Source organism: Crotalus tigris, unplaced genomic scaffold (assembly GCF_016545835.1).
Source record: "Crotalus tigris isolate CLP2741 ecotype Arizona unplaced genomic scaffold, ASM1654583v1 scf7180000018862.1388955, whole genome shotgun sequence".
NCBI classification, from domain to species: domain Eukaryota; kingdom Metazoa; phylum Chordata; class Lepidosauria; order Squamata; family Viperidae; genus Crotalus; species Crotalus tigris.
Window position 1 is genome coordinate 13,322 of NW_024097242.1, and position 24,935 is coordinate 38,256.

Sequence of the window (24,935 nt, forward strand, 5' to 3'; positions counted from 1 at the left end):
TTTGACCATCAAGCTTGTACTTAAAAGAGTTGCTGTTACGGCGTGGGGTATATAAAAAAATTAAGTGGTAAATAAAAACTTGAATCTGGATTATGTTTTCTGGTACAAAATTTAATTTTAAAAAAGAGAAAGCATATATAAATGCAAACAGAAATGCCCTCCCCCAAGGTAAACTCCCATATTACTACAGACAAGAGGGCATTTGTTTCATTGGCCGTTCTTGCATTTTCCTAATGTTTCTTTTGTGGTCCATGATTGCAGAACATTTAGGCAACATGGCCTTGAATGACAGCAGTCCAATAAACTCAGTCAATATAAATTTATTATATTCTGATGCTTGTTTTCTATAGTATACCTTACTGGTTTTTTTATTTTCAAATAGCTGTTTCAAAATTAATACAAATATAAAGTACAAATATGTATATAAGTGTAAAAATAGAAAAAAGGAAATTGTTATATTACCTTGCCATTAAAGGAGACTAACCAGGAAGAAAAAATAACAATCCTAGTGATAATTACGGTAAACATTAGGCTAATAACAACTCATCAATAAGATCTATTGATAGAGCTAGTGTTTCATTCAGTCCTCTTGTTTGACTGCATCTTTCTGGATCTTCAGGATTCGACATGTTAAGTATTATTCCACTGTATTACGATTTCCCGCCTTCCTAATTTTATTTTCTCGGTGGAAGCAAATTTCCATTAATTCCCCTCACCGCACCAGAACCCTAATGAGCTCTACATATATCAGTATTTAAAGAGGAGGAAAATCTGGCAAGTTGCCCAGACAAGCAGGTCAACGACGCATTAAAGACTGCGCGTTTTCACTGCACTTCACGATGATCCTTGCACGCTGCCCCCAATAATCACAGCTGAGCACAGGGACCCCCGGACCAGGACGCTGTTAGCAGAGACCCACCGATTTCAGAGGGAAATGGAAACAGGGAATATGGGTGGCCTCCACATTGAAGAGAAGACCAACTCTGAGACCGATAACATCCAGGGCCATCTTCGCGGATCCTATGAATCTACCGCGCGGGTAAACGGGGCGCCCCCGAGCCTCCGAGGAAAGCCAAGGGGCTGGCAGGCTCGCCCCATGCACACGTGGTCCAGCGGCCGCCTCCAGCGCCTCGAGAGAGTCACGTGCGGCCGGCGCCTGCTCCTCGAAGCCCCGTGTTTTGCCTGGCTGCTGAGGATGGTGGGGCAGGCGGCAGCAGCTTTGGGCCGCGGGCTAGAGCGCAGAAACATCGGCTGCTGGGGTCGGAGCCGAGGCGCTGTTCTGCTTCTCTTCTTTTCCTTGTCGCCAAGGCCCCCTGGCGGAGCGGCGTGGCTACTGGGGCTGCGGCCAGAGGATACGGCGCCCGGGCGCGTGTGGCTCGAGGGGGGAGCGCTGCGGGCGGCTGAGGGTTCCCGCTTCTTGTTGCGCCTCTACTTCCAGCCGCCGGCCGAAGGCACCGCCGCTAGTAACGGCAGCAGCGCGAGCGAGGAGGTTGAGCGCCGCGTCGTCTTCGTGGAGGAGCCCGCCACAGTGGAGCGCTGTTCCGAACGCAGCGCCTGGGCCTCGGACGTGGAGGTGCTGGGCCCGCTTTTGCCCGGAGGCTCGGCCGGCTCGGCTTTAGCCGAGGTGAGAGTGCGGGAGCCGCGAAAGGGTGAGCCCGGCGCCGGGCCTGGAGGGCGTCGGTTCGGGCTCTGCGCTTGGGATGGACGAGCCTGGCAACTGCACGGCGCGCCGGGGGGCTTCGTGCTGCAAGTGGAAACGCCGGCAGCGGGCTCGGCCGCGTGGCTGATTCCGTTGCCCACCGCCGGCTGGTTGCGGGGTGTGGGCGCACTAGTCCTGCTAGCTCTGTCGGCGCTGTTCAGCGGCCTCCGCTTGGCCGTGCTGTCACTCGATCCGATGGAGCTGCGGGTACTGCGGAACAGTGGCTCGGCTGCAGAGAGGGACCAGGCGCGCAAGGTGGAGGCTGCGCGCGGCCGAGGCGGAAGCGGCACTTACCTACTGTGCACTCTGTTGCTCGGACAGGCAGGTGCTAACGCCACGTTGGCGGGCTGGTTATGCGCTGCTCTACAAGCCAGTCACATTTCCCTGCCCGAAGACAACCAAGGTGTGCCGTGGTTGCCTGTGCTGCTCTGCACCAGTGTCGTCTTTTTGGGTGGTGAGGTGTTGCCCTACTCCATTTGTTCCCGCCACGGGTTAGCCATTGCTGCACACACACTCTTTCTCACCCGCCTGCTTATGGCCGCCACCTTCCCCATATGCTATCCACTCAGCCGTTTGCTAGATTGGGCTTTGCATCAAGAGCTCAGCACCTTCTCCACAAGGGAGCACCTGCTGGAGACCCTGCGGGCTGCTGACCCTCATGGTGATCTTGTGAGTGAGGAACTAGCCATGGTTCAAGGTGCACTGGAGTTACGCACCAAGGTAGTTGAGGACATCTTGACACCTCTGAATGATTGTTTTATGTTGCACTCTGATGCCATACTTGACTTTACTACCATTTCTGAGATTCTTCGCTCAGGCTATACCCGCATCCCTGTATATGAAGGTGAGCGACGAGACAACATTGTCGACTTGCTGTTTGTCAAGGACTTGGCTTTCGTGGATCCTGATGACTGCACACCACTGCAGACAGTTACTCGCTTCTATCACCGCCCGCTGCACTGTGTCTTCCATGATACCCGCCTAGATACGCTGCTCGAGGAGTTCAAGAAGGGTGAGGGCCCGGGGCCCCAGCCACTCGCCTCCTGCCAGCATCACATGCCTCTCTACTCCCTGTGCACCCTGCTTGCGAGGTACCCTGGGATCCCACTGTGCCCCCTCCTGCACTGGTCTACCCTCTTTCTGTAGCCTGGATGTTGTGGCTAAATTATTGGAACAGCACACCAATGTGTCTATGTATGGGTGCATGTGTGTGTGTGCCTATTTATGCTCTATCACAAATGGCTCATTGTAAGTCACTGAATTATCCAAAAGGTTTTCCAAATAGATTACCATGATATACTAAGGAGTTTTCTCCTGAAACTCTTTAATAGCATTTTCCCCAACTTGTTCCACTGTTTATATAAATTGACATGCTTTTGTCAATCTTTTTGCTTGTAAATTTATGCATTTTTATTCAGTGCAGAGAAACCATGAGCTGAAATTGGAGTGTTATCTCTTTACCTTCAATTGCAAAGGAGAAATGAGGCATAATTTTCCTATTCTAGCAAAATATTAGGAAGTCTGGTCCATACTGACTCAGAAATACTAAGTTTTAAAGCTCAACATAACTAGAGGATACCAGGTTGAAAAAGATTGCCCAGTGCTAACTGGCAGTAGTTCCACAGGCTTCAGGCAGGGCTTTAGTCTTTTTCAGTCCTACCTGGTTACTTGGGGGATCAGATGTGAGTCTTGTGCGTAAAGCAAGTGCTACAGCAGGGCTTTTCAACCAGTGGTACGTGTACCATCTGTGGTACATTGGCATCTGGCAGGTGGTAGGCGACCATCCTAGAAAAGTGGTAGCGGGGGAGGGGAATGAGCTGAACCAGTGGCAGCACCGCACAAGCCTGAGCAAGAGATGGCTAGAACTGCAGGGCTGTCAGAGCTCAGCAGAAGCACCAAGATCAGTGCCACTTTCCAGCTGATTGGCGCTTCGGGCTGTCAGGGCTCAGTGGAAGTGCCAGGCTCCAGCTGGAGCTTGGCGCTGATCCTGGTGGTTCTGAGCCCTGAAGAAGTACCAATCAGCCGAAAAGCAGCACTGATCCTGGCACTTCTGCTGAGCCCAGAAGCGCCGATCAGCTGGAATGTTGCAGCATCTCCAGGGTCTTGTGATTTACATTCAGTTTGGCAACTGATTCATATTTATGATGGTCACAGTGTCCCAGGGTCATGTGAAGTGACCAAAACCTGCTGCAACCACCCAGCAGATGGGAATAAAAACCAAACATCCCCCCACCCCCACCCACCTCCGCTGCCAATGCTCACAACAATGAAAACTTCAGACAGGAAGAAGAGCACCGCCGGGCGGGCAGGCAGGTGTCTTGCTCGGCTGTGACTTGGGGGGACACTTTTTTCAGTGCCATTTGTAACTTTGAACAATCACTAAGTGAACTGTTATAAGTCAAGGACTACCTATATTTCATCAGTTTTTTCCTTTTATTTTTGGTCATTAAGTTTTTGACACCTTGCTAGGCAACTGGTGGTACTCAGATGTTGCCATATCCTAAAAGTGGTACAGTGGGTGAAAAGGTTGAAAAGCCCTGTGCTACAGCATCAAGCTTTGAATCATATGCAACATGAAACTGTCATTTCTTGTCCTAATATCTGTTGTAAACCTGTCTTCAGTAGCAAAATTATTATAGGACAATAAACTCAGTCTTTACAACTTTGATACCATATTCTGACATAACACTGAATGGTGTCTAATTTGTTAATATAGAGGCAAGAAAAAACAGAAGTAAGAAATTGCTTCTATAAAGAGAGTTTCAGCTCTCTGCAAACTCATTCTTTAAAAATAACATTCAGGTGAGGTTGTGGAGAAATATAGAGTCACTCAAAAAAGCACATCATATATTATCAGAGTTAACATTTAATTTAGATTTGTAGATTGTATATACAGAACCAGCAAACTTGGGAATTTTGCACAGATTGAATTGGATAGTCTTTAACTCCCATAGCCCTATAGTCAGTGTAACCATCTTCTGTGCTTGCTGGTAACTGTAGGAATTAAAACCGAAAACATCTGGAGAGAAAAATTGGGGATTGCTGATACAGGTTATAGGCAAGGGCATTGCTCACCTAAATTGAGAAAGACAGGTATTTAGTCAGACAAGAATTCTCATGAGATTGAATGAATAAATGGCAAACTCAGAGTCCAGAGCTACTCCTGGGCTTCCAGACATCATTTATACAAAATCTATGTTTTTTTTCTTTCTCAACATGATAGATGGTGGTTTTGGGTTTAATTCTGCAATTAGTGATGAAACTCATCCTAGGAAGAAGAAACGAGACACAGTTGCACTGTCACAATTTATGTTGCACTGTTATAATATGCATTTAGAAGAATCATCTTTCTCAGAAAAGTATTTTGTATTTCTTGCATCTGTAAACAGAGTAATATCACTTTCAAAAGGATGGCCATTGGTGTCTCCACATATCACCACATATCCCGGCCTAACTGATACTAGTGTAATTTGGCTGAGTTGCAACTGGATATGGCAGATGCAAGCAATCTAAAGCAGCTGTCCTCTTGAAAAGTGGGGTGTTGAACATTTGGTCTTGAATTTGCCGTCTTTTGTTAATCTCCAGGGGTATGCTACAGGCTCTCCTGACGCTTCTCAGTTCTGCAGTGGCCATATGGAAATCCTTAAGACTCATTGATGTTGTTCAGGGTCAAAAGCATTCAACAATTTTATTGTGAACCTCATAATATCAGCTACTAAAACTGGACTAGCTGAAATATGTGGAGGTTTTGCTTTCAATCTTTCCCAAACTTCAGTTTTTAGATAATGCCTATGGTGTGCCTAAAAAAGATAGAAGGAACAGAGACCTCAAAATTATATTTCTCTCAGAGCTATGATGGGTAGGGTAGCCAGTTGTATAAGCAGATGGTATAAACACAGAAAGCTCCTTGCTGTTAAGTAGCATTATGTAGAATCAGTATCTAGTAAACATTGTATCTTAAATGGCATAAAGTAGACATCAAAATGGCTAAGAAATTTAAGTGGAGCATCATTGGAGAGAAAAACAATAAGTCTGCCCTATGCTTAACATCAGAAAGTGTAAAATTACATTTTGAAAAAATTATGCAACAATGCCTCTTCAAAGAGAATTATAAATGGTGATCAAAGCTACTCATAGTATTCCAACTGAGATTTAGCTGGTGTTCAATCCTGCATTCTGTGACTTGCTTTAATTGGGCTAATTGAATAACATTCAGTTTGCTTTTCTGACAAATTATTCCATATTTACATAGTACATTGGCAGGATTTGCCCATGATAAAGGTCAGCTATCATCATTATATAGTTAGGAATAGGACCTAGTAGGGAGAGAACCATAATAAAAAGTCAAACTAATTTGACATTCTTTTTTTAAAATGAAAATTGAAAATCAAACCTAGATTACTTTTGTTTCATAGTCTTTAAAAGTAGTGTCAGGTGTTTAGATGTTTCACAAACATATTTTTATGCTTGGCCTCATAGGATTCGAATATTAGCAAATATCCTGAAATTTGGGCCATTTTATAACCCTTTTGATGCTAGTGAATGAGATTGGTGGAAAGTAGAATTCATTGTTGGGGAGCAAACAACCCTTGATTGGATATTTGGTGCTATCCCAAAGTAACTACCTCATTACCTCTTTCCTTTTCTCTCCCATCATTATGAATTCCTCCCTTCTCCGGGGCCCAAGATAACATCTTCAATTTACTTTCACTGTATGGAAAATAGCATATATTCTTGAATTTCAAGAAGCAAAATCAACTCTACATTTGCGTTGCTTAGACTTGGTTGTTTATGTTTCCTTCACATGGAGGAGCAGATGGTTGGAATAACTTTGCTTTTCATTCCCATTTCAAAAGGAGGCCACTTCTCACTGAGCACTAGTCAAAGGCCCAGAAGCCTCAAGCGATCCACTTCCTATCTTATTTTGGGTGCAGTGGGTGATAAACACAATATCTCCTGCACAATTTGTTTCTGCTCATTCTTTCTTTGTAGGTAAATCACACCTTGCAATTGTACAGAGAGTTAATGATGAAGGGGAAGGAGACCCTTTCTATGAGGTGATGGGAATTGTCACTCTGGAGGATGTGATTGAAGAGATAATCAAATCGGAGATTCTGGATGAGACGGATCTTTATAGTAAGTATTAGGGGGCCACTAAGACGACACCAAATGGTTTGGGGCATAAATAAAAACATGGGAATTATAATTTCGTTTGCTATTATTTCTACCAATTGTAAAATTCTTGCTAAAATCTCTTCATTTCCCTCGCCACAATTCTTGCTGAACATAGCTTTTTCTTATTCTCCAATTAGATCATATAGAACTTGCCATCTTTTTGTGTGATTTTTCTTGTGTAGTAGCAACTTTCAGCTAGGGAATCGGGCAGCAATTGCTTTGATGACAAACTAGAATCCCATACATCTCAGCTTCAGTGCCCATATAAGTGAAATTGGATAAGTATATTCTATCCCTGGATGTTAGTATCTCATTAGCACAAAAGCAGATTCTTAAAATAGCATCTTCCGGAATGAGATATTTTACTTCATCTCATTCCTACTCCTTTCCTGGAAGACTAATCCTTGGGCATCAATGGACTGAAAAAATACCTTCAAGGTTGAATGATGGAACTAGAATGGGAGATATTACTGTGTATGATTAAGTTTGGAGACTGCAACAATGGAATCTTACTGACTAAATTTTAGTTTGGTGTAGTAATTAAGGCACCAAGCTATAAGCGGGGAAACTGAGTTCTACAGTCACACCAAACTTACCTTGGGCCAGTAACACCTTTCTCAACTCATCGAAGGAGGCAGTGGGAAACCATTTCCAAAACCTTGCCAACCTTGTTTCTCCATACTGTCTCCAGAAGTTAACACTGACTTGAAGGCACACACAAACAAACAAAAAAGATTAAGAAGGCAAGGTTTTTATTTTCTTCTTTTTAAGAAAAAATATAGCACCTGTAGTGCTGATAGTACATATTTACTTAGAAACAAATCACACTGAAAGTAAAAATGTTTAGGACTGCAGCTTTGCTTGAAAGAATATAATAATTTAAGAAAATATGACAAGTTTGCTTGAAAATTCTGTTTTTCTCTTTCTCATACTCACTTTCTTTTTAAAATTACATATTATATATTGTGTCTGTAGTTGTTATCCTTTAATCTAAGGCATAAGCTTGGTAACACTTGAAATGTATTACACTTCACATTTTAATTTTTGCTTAGATATTGTAGTTTTGTATTTTAATAAAGCCTCCCTCCCCAAAAAAGGGGGTTATATCGCTTTGGGTTGGACAGAGTTGATAATATTTCAATGCTGTAGAGAAGGGGTGTCAAACTACCGGCCTACGAGTGAGATGCATCATGGCGAAACCACGCCTACCTCATTGCCAGCAATGGAAAAAAAGTCACGGTGCTGTAGAGAATAGCTGTCTTTTATTTAAGATAAGAGAGCTGTGTTGATGTAAGATTAGCACACCCAAAATGTTGCCATGAGACTATGAACTGAGATACAACATCCTTTCTAAATTCCCAGAGTTGTGACTATATTTTTTTACTTTCTTAATCCTCAGTAGACAATCAGAAAAAGGAAAGGATCCCCCGGGGTAGGAAACCTCATGATTTCTCCATCTTTAGACTTTCGGATAGTGAGATGAGAGTAAAGATCTCACCACAGCTGCTATTGGCCACTCATCGCTTCATGGCTACAGGTATCTGGCTCTTCTTAGGCTGTTGCTGCATTTTTGATACTTATTGTTTGATACCCATGCTATTGGCAAGTATCATAAGTATCTTGGAATTAAGCTTTTTTAAAGAATAGAATGACATTTGTGTTTTTTTTTTTAACCTTAAGACTTGGCATCCAACTCGTCTGTGGTTTATGTTTTAAGTAGCCAGTTTAATTTAGAGTGGAAGAAATGTGTAATGGCATCATTTTCTTTCTCTATTGGGGCGAGATATGGTGACCTGAATACACCTCTGCAAAAGCAGAGCTGACAACTATAGCAAAGGCTAAGGAACCAGTGATTAAACTGTTTCCTTGGCACCTCTCAAAATAAGGAGACAACAGGAGATCACCCAATGTGCTTTGGATGGCTACTTCTCACAAAGAGACCACAGGACAACATTTTTTCCATGGGTTTGAGTCCTGGGAAATGATGAAATCAGCCATCTTGCTTGCAACCATAGCAAAGTCTTTTAAAGCAGGAGTCCCCAAACCCCAGGCTGTGCCCACTATTGGACCGTGGCTTGTTCAGAACTGGGCTGCGAAGGTTGTGGACACATGCACGCAGCTCCATTTGTTCAAATGGACCTTCACGCACTTGTTTTCCCATTGCTCACGTGGAACTATCTCCTCTTTCCCGCTGGTCCATAAAGCCAGAAAGGTTGGAGACTGCTATGTTAAAGAACACTAAGGTTGCAAAGCTTACTTTCTAATCACTTTCAGAAATTGCCTATTCACTACATTAAAGCTATTAGAGACCTTCAGAACAAGTTTCAAAAGTCTTTATGAAGTGAGTTTATCTTCAGCTCAAAAGAAAATTACAAGCTTAAAAACTTAAAGGATTTGAAATAAATAGCAAAAAGGTGAATAAGATTTTTATCTAAGAAAATTATAAATTGATTAAGCTCCGTATAAAGATTCAGATTTTGGAATTAGCTATAAAAATAAAACAATTTCTCATGGGAAAGACTTACTTTGGCTATCCTGGCAATTGCAAGTCATAACAAAAGATAAGTTATGATTTTAGAAACTGGACCCTAGGGTGGATTAAAGATTTTAAAGAGAATTAATGTCAGTTAACTCTTGGACTTACAGAATGATACCAAATGTTATAACATTAGAAATATTAAAGGAAATCTTTGAAGAATTGAGCCAGAAGTTACAATATCCACACTGTCAGTAATGATGTCTGCTTCTGTGGATAGACAATGTTTAAAATTATATTAACGAAAGAATGACAGCTGTGTAAAAAATTATATGACAAGACAAAAAGTATAGAATGTGGAACCACAAATGACAGGCCAAGAGAATAATTTGGAAGAGGATGTTTTACTAGATATACAAAAAAACTTGCTTGTTTTAAAAATTAAAAGAAAAATACAAATGATAAACCAAGAAAATGAGCTGGAAAATCTTTTCTTACTAGATCTACAAAAGAGGCTTGTTAAAACTTTGAAAAAAAACCTGCAATGAGATAAAAAAGAATTGAAGAGAAATTAAATATTATGGCAATATTTGATTAAATTAAAGATTAAGACTTTTAAATGTAAAGGCTGTAATATTAAAGTTGGTATATTTGATCAAGGTTATAATGAGACATTTTTGCAATATTCTAGCAACCCTTTATGGACTTTCTGCTGATAACTAGGATTGAAAAGTTGATGTTTTATAGATTTGCCTATAGATAAGGGATGAGATATTGGGTGAAGAGATATCTGTTTAATATTACAGGAGGTGAAAGATATTAAATTATACATCTGATGAAGGTTGGAAATCACTTGTTTGTATATTTCTTTCTTTTTCTTTACTGCATTCTTCCTTTTTATATTTCTTTCTTTTTCTTTACTGCATTCTTCCTTTTTTCTTCATTCTTTTTTCTGTTTTCCTGCACTGCTAATTCTTTCTCTCCATTCTTTTTCTCTAAGTTTAATTTGTATTAGTTTAACTACTATAATTCAAATTCTTAGTATTTTTAAAATCTTAAAAAATTATCTTTCTCCAACTACCTTCTTCCTGATTTGTCCAAGCAAAGAAAGCATAGTTACTGCTTCCCTCCTCTTTTCTTCCTTTGCAGAGGTAGAACCTTTCAAGATGCCACATCTCTCAGAGAAGATCCTGCTGCGGCTTCTCAAACATCCCAATGTCATCCAGGAGATGAAATATGACCACAAAAACAAGCGAGCACCTGAACACTATCTTTATCAGCGTAACCGCCCAGTTGACTATTTTGTGCTCATCTTACAGGTTTGTCATATTATGATAGAAATTTGTAACATCAACTTTATTGTTTACTATAGGAAGCATTTATATGGTCAATTAGTCTAGAATAAGCACTTGGCTTGCAAATAAAAATCCAGATATGAGTTTCAATTTTACATGCCCAGTATTTTGTTTCAGACTTTAAAATAAAGAGGAACCACTCAGAGGAGAAAAATAATTTTTAGAAACTTGGCTTGAAGTGTCTCTATGCTTTATCCAAATAAATTTGACAATATGTTTTCTTCTATCACTAGTATACATTATTCACATTTTTTGAATTTAAGTACTATCCAACTAGTCATTCAAATTTAAAGAGTACCATGAATTTGGAACTGGGGTTGAAAGATGTTTTAACTTAATGTTTTAATGCTTCCCTAAGAAATTTTCTTAGGATTGGTTAACCTTGCTCATTTTTTTCTTAGGACCTTTAGTTGTACTATTCTTTCCCTTGATATTTACGTAGCTGCTATATTATTGAGTACTTTCAACTATAAATCAGGTATAGATTCTCTAAATTCTGTTACTACTCTTATTCTCAACCTAACCTTTCAAGATATCTTTTCTGATGTTCCCCAGCTATTTTGATTCATATTTCTATTTTTTTCTTTTATGAAGGAACACCTACAAATATTTGTGAATGAACTGGCCTTGTTCTTACCTGAAGTTATTTTCTTAAGTTACATTGTGTATATTTTTCCTTTTTTCAGTGGGTGATCAGATATGGTGGAAGAGAGATGACTGGTGCAGTTGGATTACATGCTTTGGTTTTGTTTGTTTTCTTTTTTTAGGGAAAAGTGGAGGTAGAAGTGGGAAAAGAAGGATTGCGATTTGAAAATGGTGCTTTCACATACTATGGTGTCCCAGCAATCATGACTGTCTTCTATTCAGGTTAGAAATCTAAAATTAACTACAGAATGGGATGATAGAAGTCACAGAAACAGAACCTAGAGTGTTCAGAATAAATGAACTTAAATATGTAATATACAAGAACTTGCAAATTTATTCTGATTTTCACTCTACTAAACATTTAGGCCAGTGGTTCTCAACCTTTTTAATGTCGTGACCCCCAACCGGTCGTAAGTCGAGGACTACTCAACCGGTCGTAAGTCGAGGACTACTCCACTGGTGCAGCACCGTTTGCAGAATGGGACTTTTGGCGGGCTCAGCAGGGCAGAGACAGCCTGGACAATTCCTATTGGCTTTTGAAAGCCAATAGAATTAGACTCTATTCAAGAGAGTCTATTCTATTGGCTTTCAAAAGCCAATAGAATAAAAGGGAGTAGCACAGCTAAGGAAAAGGGGGAAAAAATGGCGGACTGCGTTGTTTGGCGACCCCCGTGAAATGGTCGTTCGACCCCAAATGGGGTCCCGACCCACAGGTTGAGAACCACTGATTTAGGCAAATATCAGGTAAATAAAAAACAAAAAACAAAAGAGGACAGATACCATAATGCAGGAGAGGGCTAGGAAAAACTACCAATATGTAGTAAGGATGCATAACATCTGTTGGCTCAAGAGTTACTCCAGGCTTTGCATGATACAATAAGAATTATGCTCCAAGAGTAGTAGATCCTGGGCCTGGATCAGGAGAGAGCACAGAGGTTTATAAGGAATGAAATGTGTAAAATATTTTTAAACAGAACACCTTCATTCATATTACATGAAATTGCAGTACTGCAACATTAACAGAAAATCATATGTTGGGAAGAAAGAGATTTCTTTACAACCAGGCAGGTCTTGGAAAACCAAATAATAACAATATTTGAGCCATTCATTTGAGCCTGATCCAGGCAAGCAACAGTTGATATTAACCTCCTGCCTCTATGTGCCTGAAAAATGTGTCTCTTCCTTGTTCAGAGCAGGGATGAGACAATAAAAGTCTGATTGGGGATTCACCTTCCATTTTTCCATCTTTTCAGATAATGATGGGCGTAAAATGAGCAGCCTGGCTGGATCATCTTTCCTGTGTACGTTTCTCCTACCTGACCTTTTTTTAAAATAAGGTGGTATAGGGGACCATTTTCATTAAGCGTTGCCAGCTCTACCCAAAAAATTAAATAAAGTCCACTGTTTCTTGACATCTCAATCCTACTCCAACAGAATTATGAATCAGGATGGGGTGGGTCAGCTACAGTAGATAGTCTATCAAGTAGTTTTGCCACATAACCATTTTTAAATATATAATCTGATATACATATTTTAGAGCAGCTGTTCTGATGACACAGCTGATAGAACTGTAGATTTTGGTTAAGCCAAGGCTATTTTTTAAGATTGGTTTACTAAACAAGACATACCTGGTCTTGTTTGCAAAACACCCTAAGCCTGAAACAAATCATGGTTCAGTATAAGATGAAGCCAAGTATGTTAGTTAACTCATTACTTATGCTGGGAGTTGTGAAGTTCTCAGTTTAAGGTTATATAAACACAAAGAAAACTACTTTAGTGCTCTACCCTGAACCAGTTCCACAGTAAAGTATTGGTCCCCTTTGGAGCAACGCATGACATGCAGCCAATAGGATGAGTTTGAGCATCTCGGGGGCAGTGGGAATTAAGGAGGATGAGGAATGACGAAAACATGGGGATATCATAAACCATCCCAGAGAAAAAGGGCCACAGATAAATATTTGTGAATACCCTGTTCTGGTACTAACATAGTCCATTTGATACTTGATTAATTAGTGAGATATTTAAATATGTTGATCACCAGCTTCGTTCTTTCTAGACTGTTGGACTTCATAATCAGTCATCATAGTTAATTTATAGTAAAATGAAGCTGGTGTAATACATTTTTTCTTTCCTATTCCTTTTCTGTAATGAACAAATCAAGTGCAACCCTAACCTTCAGTTGGCTGACCAGTTAAGTACATTAATATATCTACCACAGGTATCCATAGCCCCCAAGGGAGATTTCTGCAGTCAGTTTTAGCTAACAGCAGCATCTATTGTTGTTCCATGTCATTGCTGGTTTCATTTTCTTCTCTGCTTTTTGTTATCTCTTACTGAGGGCTCAAAATACATTTTTTAAAAAGCTCATCCCATCATCCTTGACTTACTTAGTTGCTTCTGCTGGCCCCGTTTCTTTGTTTCCTTACCAATAATTCTCCCTCCCTCTCAGCCTTAGTGCTCAATCCAGAGCAGAAAAAGAAGAACATAATTTGTGCCAAACATACGGTAAATTTGTGCATTGTTTCCCTTGCCTCTGAAAGCTAGAGCTGGTCCCGCATAAACTATTCTGAATAGTAATATAGTCAAATAAGTGTGCACTCAGTGCAGTTCAGGTAAGTCTGTAAAAATAAGGGAACTTCTAAAGCTTGGATCTGTTAACTCATGAATATTTTAAAATTATCTGCATTCCATTATTTGTGTTTTTGGTGCCATCAAATGGTGATTTGTGGAAGTGCATCATGGATTTATAAATGCTCATGAAGTATTTATTAAATCCGTTGTTTTTAATTTCTGTGAGTCTCAATGTAGTGATGTGAAGTGAGATGCAATATCCAGGATATAATGCTAGGTAGCCTGCAGAGGAACATTTTTTCAAAACTTACTTTCTCTTTATTTCTCCTTGCCCAGGTTATGTAGAAATAAAACTAAATTTTCCAAAATGAAAAGAGCTTAGGTAATATTAATAGCTGTAACCTGCCCATGATGCTGAGTAGGTCACTCTTTGTTCCTTCTAAAGCTTCCTTGCTCCTTTTCCCTTTTCTCCTGGTTTTTGTCTCCTGATCCTTGTCTTCTTTCTAGTGCCCGTGTCTGTGTCCCGTACCTTTGCCTTCAGCCGAGGGGAATCTTTGGCTGGCTCCCCAGGTAACAATATACTGTACATGTCACCCAGAAAGAACCCCCGTTTTGCTGCCTTTCGATTCTGGGTGTGTGTCCTTCTCTGACTCTTCCCTCCTATGAAAAATACAGGCTTAGAATATCCTGCATGCTTGCAAAACAAATCATTGTGAACCTGTGTGCGTGTGTTCTGTTTGTCTACAACTGAATCTGTTTTGCCCATATGAAGCAATATTTTGTGTTCAGATCCATGCATATTATTAGAATGATGACTATTTTTCTCATGCTGTTGTCATACAAAGAGAGAAATATTTCTTAAAAGATTATTTTTAATAAAAGAAGTTAATATAGTGCAAAGCAAAGGACTAACTTGTTATTGTGCTTATTTTCAAAAATATGTTTGGGTCCCTTACAAAAGGCTCATTGACTTTATAAAGAATAATCTGAAGGCTGGATTGTCTTACAGGAAATGGGCATTTTGGGATTGCTGTGCTCATAATAACCACTTTTTGACAATTGACACTACATAATCTCAGTGGCTTAAATATCACCTAACCTTTTCCACCCTAGGAAATATGTTAGTCAAAAGTATGTCCCAGTCATCTGAGGAAGAGAAAGCTATTAAAGAGGGCTGTAACGTTTCACTTAAATGACTGTGGTTCACCATTCTCTCTGGTGTAGGGGGGAGTCTTACTTAAGAGCAGACATGTCAAACTCGCGACATCACGTGACGTCGCGCAATGTATTAGAGCTTTTTCACCATTGCCGGCAATGGGGTAGGCGTGGCTCCAGTATGATGAAACTGACCCGTGAGCCAACAGTTTGACACCCCTGCTTAAGAGATATCTTCTTAATAAAGAAATCAAGTGGCAATAATTGAAGGAGGGAAAGAACTAATGATAATACAGAAAAAAAACTATATAAGCATTCACTCAAACACCTGTGTAATTCAGATCATTAAAAGGGAAAGAATTAAAAGTGTGTGGAAGGTGTAGTTCTAAGTTATTGCCGCTTTTGAAGCAATCACAGTTTATAAAGTCTTATGCCATAAGAAGTATATTCACAATTCTTTCTTATGCAGATCCACTTAGAAATACATCATGTTGTGGTCAATAAATTCTCTTTAATGCTGAGTAATGATAGCAGTTTCTGTCAGTGATGACTTTTAGAAGTATAACTATAGAATTTATCTGCCAGTATGCCTATCTGATTAGATGGAAATAGTAGGAGTTATAAAAAAAACGTTGATTGTATTCAAACATCAAGTTAAGGAAATCTGTAATTCAGAATTGTAATTTAAATAATCAAGGCTCTATGTCTATACAAACTTCCCAGCAGTAAGTTCTTTTTGGAATGGGTCTTTACTTTGAGACGACATGGGGTGCTATTAGTTTCTGTAGTAGTATTTCTAGAATAGGAAACCTGAAAATAAATGGAGGTAATAATACAAACGAGAAAAATGAAAAACAAAAATTAAAAAGGAGAATGAAGGATAAGAGAATGGTCAGTAGATAGGCAGCAGAAGTGAATTTAAATATAGGAATTTGGCACTAGAAAAATAAAGAGATACTTAAAAGAATCCTATTAAGTATAGATGCACCATGGAGAGGAAGCAGCTACCTCCATTTCTGGAAGAAGAGTAGTATAAAGGCAGCAGCATAAAAGTTAATCCCCTTCTAGTAGAAGCAATTGAAATGTAGTCTTATATTTCACTGAGGTATTAAACCAAGACGATTTTACTGGAATATACTTTGGTTTTCCTTTTAAAAAAATCTACTACTTTCCTTTTTCAATTGTGCTTTCAGTCTTCAATCATCTTGGCCTTGGCAAGCCCTGATTATTGTTACAAAGTCCCTGTTCTGTGAGCCTGAACACAGAACAGAAAGTATAACATGTAGGAACTGGGAAACATATTGTAATGTTTTGTTTTGGAGATTTCTAAAAGAACAATTCAACACATAAACCTTCATATTTTTTTCAAGTTTATGCAGAATGAAAAGCCAAGAGCTCTTATGGGTGGAGTTCATTGCAGACAAATTTTCAGTGTTAAGAACCATTAAGGGAATCTTAAGAAGTTCGTCCCCAAATTTTAAGCATTGTGTTTTTCATTTGTTCATCACGTCTTCTTTATTTCTAGTGAATCAATCTCCATCACGTTGCAGTGGATTAAACCGCTCTGAGTCTCCAATTCGAGAACGTAATGAGTATGGAGGCAGCAGTACCCAACTACATAGTGGCTGCAACAACAACATATACACTCCAGATTATTCTGTTCATATTCTGTGTGATGTACAGTTTGTTAAGGTATCTGCTGGACTGAGTGTGATTGAAAGAAGTGCCCTCCTTATTGTTTTTTTTTTATACCACGGCTGTCAAACTCGCTGCATCACATGACATGTCATGATGTATTGCGACTTTTTTTTGCATTGCCAGAGGTGGGGTGGGCACGGCCTCCACATGATGCAATTGGCCCAGGGCTGGCAGTTTGACATCCCTGTTTTATGCCATGGAATATGAATAGCTTCATGCTAGGATTGTTCCATGTATCATATCCAAGAAAATGTTTACAATATTGCACTTCATATGAAAATGGGTTTGTTAACTGCATAATTAATTATCACGCATGCTGGATATAACACAGGGATAATGTGAATCTGGTGAACTTACTAACTTGACTTAGAAGTGAAGAGACAAGACAAAGTTGAATGATAAAGGAAAAATGGGTGGGAGAATGTTAAATCAGTAGAGTAGCACATACAATTTTGGCTTTCAGCAAGCTTTTAGAAGAGACAAGGCATCCTTGTAAATCTTTGGCTTCTGATGAGTACAGATGTGTAGCCTAAAGATTATGTGAAATTTAACTGTGGGAACATGCAGTTTTACTCCTCATTATTGCCAGCTGTGCTGTGAATTTACTTGACTAACCTCTACCAAATCATGAAACAGATGTCATGCGTAATGGCCAGCACATGATAACAATTCTTACTTCTTATTTTGCAAATAACATTTTATTTTTAAGAAAAGTATTCTGCAACAGTATAGCATTTCAGCAGTGCTATACATTTCAACACCAATAAAATTAACTATATTTTTCTATCTGACATTAGCACATATACATTTCTTTCTTTGCTCTCTTGTCTTTTAAACAACAGCAGAAATGAGCTCTGTCCAAATAATGAAAGGTATCATGATTTCAGGTTGTGTTGGCCCTGGAATGCAATGATCTTGGAATAAAACCCCATTCATTAAGGGTTTTGATTACTCTCTGCTTAAATTCTGTGAGAAAAAGGCAGAAACAATATGATAAATGCAACTTGGAAAGCAAATATGGTGTTGAGGAAAGTCATATTGTTGTAAGCAGAATAGTAAATCATAAATAATGTTTCAGGGGAGAAGGGATATTGAAGAGAGACTAATGTATAGTGGGTGTAGTGGTTAAGACACTGGGCTAGAAACTAGGAGATTGTAAGTTCTAGTCTCGCTTTAGGCACAAAGCTAACTGGGTGCCATTGCACCAGTCATTCTCTCAGCCCTAGAAAGGAAGCAGTGGCAATCACTTCTGAAAAGTATACCATAAAAACAGCAGGTACTAGTCGAGGCAGTTGCTAGGAGTCAAAAACTGACTTGAAGGCAGCTTCCCCCCCCCGCTCCAAAAACTATAATACAAATGATGAAATGAAAGAAGAAAAGGGTAGCTCTTCACAGGTGAGAACTGCACAGAGTTGAGGTGAAAAAGGATCAGAACTGGGAAGATGAGACAAAGGAATTTATTTAAGGCCTGATTTGTGGAAAATATGAAATATAAACCTGAAGGCAACAATAGAAGTAAATAGAGCCAGCCTAAATCTGAAGAGACAGGCTTCCAATGGAAACAGGGTTGTGTAATTTTATAGCAATTTTCTAGTCAATGAAAAAAGAGCGATGTGTGAAATGAAAAAGCCCTTATACTCAGAATATAAAGTGATGGGATTGTATATGGTAGCAGCACATCTCTCCAAACCTGTTGCCTAGAGACCTCCAGGTTTGTTGGGCATACAACACCCTTCAATGGCACCAGGTTGGGAAAAATACATAGAAATATAGTAGAAGTTAGAAACATTGGAAAATGAATTTGCAGAACTAGGTAATTTTCTGGCAATTCCTCTGTTTGATTCCTAGATTACTCGGCAACAGTATCAGAATGCACTGGCTGCCAGCCGCATGGATAGCTCTCCCCAGACCCCTGACATGGATGTTTTCAATGATGGTGATTCCACAAAGGCTCCCACAATCAGAGGTACCCCACAGACACCCAAGGATGACCATGCTATTCTCTTGAATGAGAGAAGTAGCATTGTGGGTAGGTGTATCACCAAACATATTCTTATAGAATGACTTTGAAAAAGATGCTGTGAGAGCCTTATTGTGCAAAATTATTTTAATTTTTTGTTTTTAAAATTTATATCCATATCCTAATCAGGCCAAGCTCAAAAAAAGTTAAACCAACTATTTTATTGAAAATTCCTCAAAGAACATGTTTATTAGCTACATCAAAAGTGAAACCATCTCCATACACATAACAATTCCCCAATGCAAAGTTAAGAAATCCCACCCCTAAGGCTATGCAAGCAACTATGTTCCCCAATACATCTTCTTGGCAGGCTTTTTTCGCAACGCCTAGCCTGCAGTCTCAGGAGCAGCCAATGACCTTGGTTCCCATGGAATAAGTTTTTTTTTTTTACTATTGAAGCACCTGGCAAACCCCCTCCCTCCATGCTATGTATCAGTTCAAAATGAATAGGGAAAATGGTTACAGCTATGCTAATTTTTAGAGTAGACAAATATCCTCTGCCTGTACCTAGATTTGAATCCTATGATATATTTGTGATGAGATGGGTATACTCTGACATGTGCTGCTGAGGTCTCTTTATATCATGCAGCCAGCAAGTCAGATGGGAATATGAAGAGTCCTATAGACTCTATGTTCCTGCACATGGAGGGGATCCCCCACGACCAAGAGAAGTTGACAGGCAACCCAGAAATCAGCATGCAGAGTGAGTATTTAAGAGCATGGTAGATCAGAGCAGGGCAGGAAAAATCCAATGAGCTCTGAGGGAAGGAGGAATCCCAATCTTATTTTGACTATTATTGCCTTGCAGAAAATGAGGCCTATATTGTCAGGCTGGAATCTGAGTCCTCAAACAGGGAAATGGAGCTCAACACATCTCCAAGTGCTCCTCAGGATCCCCTAGGAAAGAAGTTACTTTGGACACTTAGTGAGTCACATCAGGGTCCTGGGGGAGGCATTTGTTCATATAGAATTCATGGCATATGGAATGTAGTTTTGGCTCTTCAAGCACAAACACCACCTTCTCCCACCCCGTCCCACTTATCCTTGATGCTATTGCACAAGTATCCAGGATAAACCAGCCAGCATGCTACTTAAGATTCCTGAACCTAAAGAGGCTGTACTGACTAATGGGATACCTGAAAAGTGTCCCTTTCTAGAACTATTACTTTTGAGGTAGGGTTTTTTTCTTCAACAATGATTACCAACTTTGACACTGCTGCTTGATACTGCAGGTGAGAGGAGAAAACCTTCTGCAGACAGTGAGAGAAGTTCAGATGATAATACTAACTTCACATCATTAATCACATGAGTGGCAACATGGCTCTGCCTTTCTCACAGGTTGGTATTATGCATTGCCCTATTCTTTGCTACCATCACTTCCTAAGTCACTCACTCTGAATGAGTTAGAACAGACATGTCAAACTCGTGACGTCACATGACATATTGGAGCTTTTTCTCCATTGCCGGCAATGGGGTGGGTGCGGTTTTGGGATGACGCATCCGGCCCACGGGCCAGCAGTTTGACTCCCTGATTTAGAACAATGTGGCTAATTATAATGAAACAAACCAAAAAGGAGAGAACTATACTTATATATATATATTTTTATTTTCAAATAGCACATAAAGATTCTGTTTTCAGCCAGGTCTATAATAGGTTCTCAGGCTGTATTTATATGACAAAATTATCCACTCACTAAATACTTGTTAGTCCAATGTATTGTGAACCCAGAAACCTCTCTGTTAAATATCAGGAGAGAGACCTGTTTAAATTGAAATTACCTTTGAATTTTTTCATAGCTCTTCCCATAACTATTTTGTGCGGACTTAGAATACTATCACTTCTGACTAATGGCCCTTCATGGCTCAATTAGTCCACCAAGGAAAGAAGGAAGCAAAAATAAAAAATATGAGGGCATAACCTCAAACTGAGTTAAAAAATAACATTAGGGTGGCGCAGCAGTTAGAGTGCAGTACTTCAGGCCACTTTAGCTGACTGTGTTCAGCAGGTCAGCGGTTCAAATCTCACCGGCTCAAAGTTGACTCAGCCTTCCATCCTTCCGAGGTAGGTAAAATGAGGACCCAGATTGTTGGGGGCAATGTAAATATATATATACATTGCTTACTGGTGTACACGGCTTAGAGAGTGCTTGCACTTAAAGCAGTATATAAGTCTCATAAATAAATAAATTAGAGTGGAGTTAAAAAGTAACATTAGAAAATATTACCTCACAGAAAGAGTAGTGAAATCTTGGAACCAGCTTCCAATGGAGGTAGTAGGTCAATCATCAGCAGCCTATGGGTCTTTTTCTGCTATCAATTTTCTATGTCTCTATAAGTTGTACCTGCTGAGTGGCCCAAATACAAAGTGTTTGATTATAAAACTCATTGCCAGCATCCAAGCAATGCCTCTGCTGACTTCCTGGCCAAAATGGAAGGGACATTGACGTAGTAAAGCTTTAACAGTATTTTTCTGGCACAGGGCTATGATAGGGCAAGGCAGGAAAAGGTCAGAAATCTTTCATTCCTCCAACTGGCTATCCTTGACTCAGCATAATTGTATACTGCTAGATCAGACAATAAGGAACTATGAGTGGGTTAAGCAGTTGTGCAGTATCTCCAAACTGCTCCATACTGTAGATTGCTAGTGGCCCACTGAAGCCCACAAGATTGTCCATCACAGTTTCCCGATGTATTCTAGCCAGGGCCCACTCACAAATTCAGTTCCCACTTCTCACACTCACCATCTATCTAGTCAGCTGGCTATACCACAGCCAGACACCAATGCATACCATGTTTCTGGGTTCAGCCCCATTCAACTTGTTGACAAAATGGATCAGTGGCTGAAAATTAGTTTGTTGACATTTACAAATGATACAATAAGTAACAATAAATATACTAAGACAGTAATGAACAAGTTTCAGTATCTGGAAAGCCACATTGCTGTACTAAGTAGACTGCAATTTTGCACAAGCAACCCATTAAAAAAAAGTGCAAACAGGGAATACAATGAATATCTAACAGTGACATTTCACTGTGCTTAGCCCCATAGTAACCAGAAAACTAGTTACCAGAAATTTCTGTTGAACAATATTCCTGGCCAAGTTAGTGCTAAGATGTAGTGACTCGAGGCACATTAAATAATTCCAGCAATAATTTCTTAATTCATCTTTTTTGCTATGAAGTTACTTTAAAATGGTCTGAAAACAGGAAGGAGATGGGGAGGCACATAGAATGGATTTATAATCATATTGATTACAAAAATGTGAACTTGCAAGCATTTTAAGATGAGAGTGTTGAGAAGCATGATCCTCACATTTTCCATTTTTTTTTTTTTAGTGATTCAGGTTTACACTGATGTAAACACAGGGGTTTCTTCTCAACACTTGATATTTTTCTTTCAATCTTCTGTAAACTTCCTGTCCTAAGGATTATTTGTGCTGCTAAAAACCTTTTTTGTGCATGCTTAGTCTCTCTAATGTAAGAAATCCTAATCAACAGGTGACTATTAAAAGGAACAATATTCAGTGTACTTAAGCCAAAAGGGCCCTAGATTTTCTCAAATGGTATGTAGGAAAATACCCAGTTCTGTTCTGCCAGTAAATCAACGAGCTGCATGAATTAGAGCAGGAAAAACAAAGGTTTTTGTAAACTTATGGTTCTAACAGTTGTCTTCTTTCCCAGGTCTGCAGCATGACAGCCGACTGTGACCAGATTCATGAGTATGTGACAGCACCTGCTTCTCCAACATTAGCCACCCCTTACCTTTAGGGTTAGAGACCACAGCCATTTAAGCTTCAGAAATGGTATCAACAAATATGAGCTGAGAAAAATCTCAGGAAAAAGTGGAAATGAGAACAGCATATAGGTGGAATGTAACGATTCCTGTAAGTAGTTTAGCAGGATAGTATCCTCACTATCTCTGTTACTATCATTGGGGGAAAATATAAAGGAAGAGGGCACACAGGCTTTCTTTCCTACTGGACATGCCACTCCATTAGTGTGGTCCAGAAGAAGTTTGTGTGTGCAACATCATATTGTACTATATACTCCGTGTTCATCTGCATCTGTACATTATCCAAATCAGCCCTAGACATACTGGTACTATAAACAGCACCAACAGGGTTTAGGCTGATGAGTCTGAAGTGCAGATCATGGCATAAATTACCTTGTCATTTGTAACCTGTGAATAAATGGGCTTTTGACCCTATTGATATTCTGACATCAAATCAATTGACAAAAACAGAAGAGTTGACATCAGATCTCTGGGAGAAATAAAATTTAGTTCCTTTGATATATAGCTTAAAGCACATACAGGAGATGGAGGGAGATAAAGAAAAAAAATACAAGTTTTAGTAGAGATGTCCCCAAAATGTGGCCTTTATGCATCTTCTTGATCAGGCTCAAAACTGATATCATTGAATGCTTAGAAGTGGTTTTGAAGTCTGTTTTTCCAGCTGTTTAGCTGGTAAAGATCCAAAAGTAGCACTACTAACATTTCATGGGCGGACACTTCTAACAGTGGCAGGTCCACAAATGTATTCCTGAAGAGTTACTGCAATTTTATTGTTCTTCAAAGGAGAGGCAGTATTTGCATGTGAAGTAAAATGAAAAGATTTATTCTGCCTCTGTGGGACACCGTTGCTTCTGTTTATTTTTTTAAAGAGTTCTCTGCTTTTCTCTAATTTAAACTTGCTGAATTAAAAATAAATTATAGCAAAATAAGTTCATATAAGATTGGTTGTTTCCTTAATATTGTGATTTATCATTATCTGAAGCCTCTATTTGTTACATCAAAAGCTCATCCACTCTCCAGTGTGACATGGCTCTAACAATGATGTAGTCTCTCATTTTGCATAATTTAAAATTGGATGCTGGCAAGAGTCTGGACAACATAAATGTAGCATGTCCAAATACAAACTTGATTAGATGTATTGATTTCAAGACTACCTATCAAAAATGTGTTTAGCTGTGGGGGCATAGTGGAAACTAGCAGAAAAAGCATATTTAGCTTCACACACTAGATCAAAAAACAAACAAACCACCATGCATTTTACTGTATTATATAAAAATCTGGACAGCCATTTGATGGCAGCAGAGATTGTTCTTTGTTCCCCTGTAGTGTTCATCTGGGTTTTGTACCCCAAATCTGATACCACTACATTATGACTTAGTGTGATTATGATGCAAAAAGAATCATGACCTTAGACATAACAGAATGATGGCAGAATACAGAGACCATGCAAGAGTAAATCTGCTAAGATAATTAGCGGATAGCTACCTTGCACCAAGTCAAGTTTCCTTACAGAAAATACAATTCAGGTAAATCAAGATATGTTTGGGTAAACAGCCTTGTGGGCTCAAAGGGAATCTTAACATTAATTTACCCATTGAAATAAAAATTTTCTGGTAGTTTAGAGAACACAAAAAGGAAAAAAAATCTGTTCCTGTCTTTTGTCCTCAAGTTCCTAGGAAGAAGCAATAGATTATTTTACATCAAGCACAAGATCATACTTCTTTAAAAATATAAACATACTTATCTGGGGTTATAAATGGGGAGCTACATGAAGAAATATTTATTTATTCTGCATTGAGGGATAAGGTACAATTATGGTTATAGTCTTAGGTCATGCAAGACTGAAAGCCAGCAGTAATTATAATCTTGCTTCCTGAAAAACCCCACGCAACCCGTAACTTGCGAGGCCAGTTATGTTGGTATCTGCCCCTGGGGCACTGTCCTTTTGCTTCAGCAGACTCCGGTCAGATGGGGTCAGTTACATAAAGTGCAGAATGTACAGATACAAGGCAACAAGAAGTGGTTGTATTCTTCCATCCTTGAAGCAGCTGCTATTAATTCTAGGTGTGCAAACTGACAGCTCACATATAGAAGGAACAAGTTTTAGTTTCAGTCCCACTGATACATGGATACATAGACACATCAAGAGGCAAGAAGACACTTCTAGGACAATTGCAGTTCCCAGTCTCTCCTGAGCTCGGTAAAATGGAAGTAGACAGTTATTCAGGCTGTGAAAGCTTATGTCAACTATTGCATGCAATTGCATATTAAGTTCTACCTTTTTGTTTTTAATCTCCCAAATCCAAAGACTGATTTGGAATTTAGTAAAGTTAGCAGGAGACAAAATG

At 39.5% G+C, this 24,935-nt stretch overlaps 1 protein-coding gene across 4 annotated transcripts; it reads left to right on the forward strand.

Moving 5' to 3' along the window:
* The first annotated feature begins 146 nt into the window (after positions 1-146).
* On the forward strand, positions 147-23,526 carry CNNM1 (cyclin and CBS domain divalent metal cation transport mediator 1). 4 transcript variants are annotated; one of them, XM_039357010.1, is made up of 13 exons: positions 148-2,711; positions 6,692-6,835; positions 8,274-8,411; positions 10,500-10,669; positions 11,473-11,572; positions 12,604-12,651; positions 14,429-14,491; positions 16,602-16,768; positions 18,623-18,803; positions 19,384-19,497; positions 19,603-19,719; positions 20,027-20,132; positions 22,476-23,526. In XM_039357010.1, exons 1-12 carry the CDS (start codon positions 935-937, stop codon positions 20,101-20,103), a joined length of 3,096 nt encoding a protein of 1,031 aa, XP_039212944.1. In that variant the 5' UTR covers positions 148-934; the 3' UTR covers positions 20,104-20,132; positions 22,476-23,526. The 4 variants fall into 4 exon arrangements, with proteins under 4 accessions (XP_039212942.1, XP_039212943.1, XP_039212944.1 ...); XM_039357011.1 differs by lacking the exon at positions 14,429-14,491 and having other exon boundaries at positions 149-2,711; XM_039357008.1 differs by lacking the exons at positions 20,027-20,132; positions 22,476-23,526 and having other exon boundaries at positions 147-2,711; positions 19,603-20,005.
* Positions 23,527-24,935: the final 1,409 nt, after the last annotated feature.

Bases quoted from the DNA above. Each gene is read 5' to 3' on its own strand.
- CNNM1 (XM_039357008.1), top strand. From the start codon at position 935: ATGGAAACAGGGAATATGGGTGGCCTCCACATTGAAGAGAAGACCAAC. The intron at 2,712-6,691 runs GTGAGGGCCCGG...CTTTCTTTGTAG, and splicing joins GCTCGAGGAGTTCAAGAAGG to GTAAATCACACCTTGCAATT. The intron at 14,492-16,601 runs GTAACAATATAC...CTTTATTTCTAG, and splicing joins ATCTTTGGCTGGCTCCCCAG to TGAATCAATCTCCATCACGT.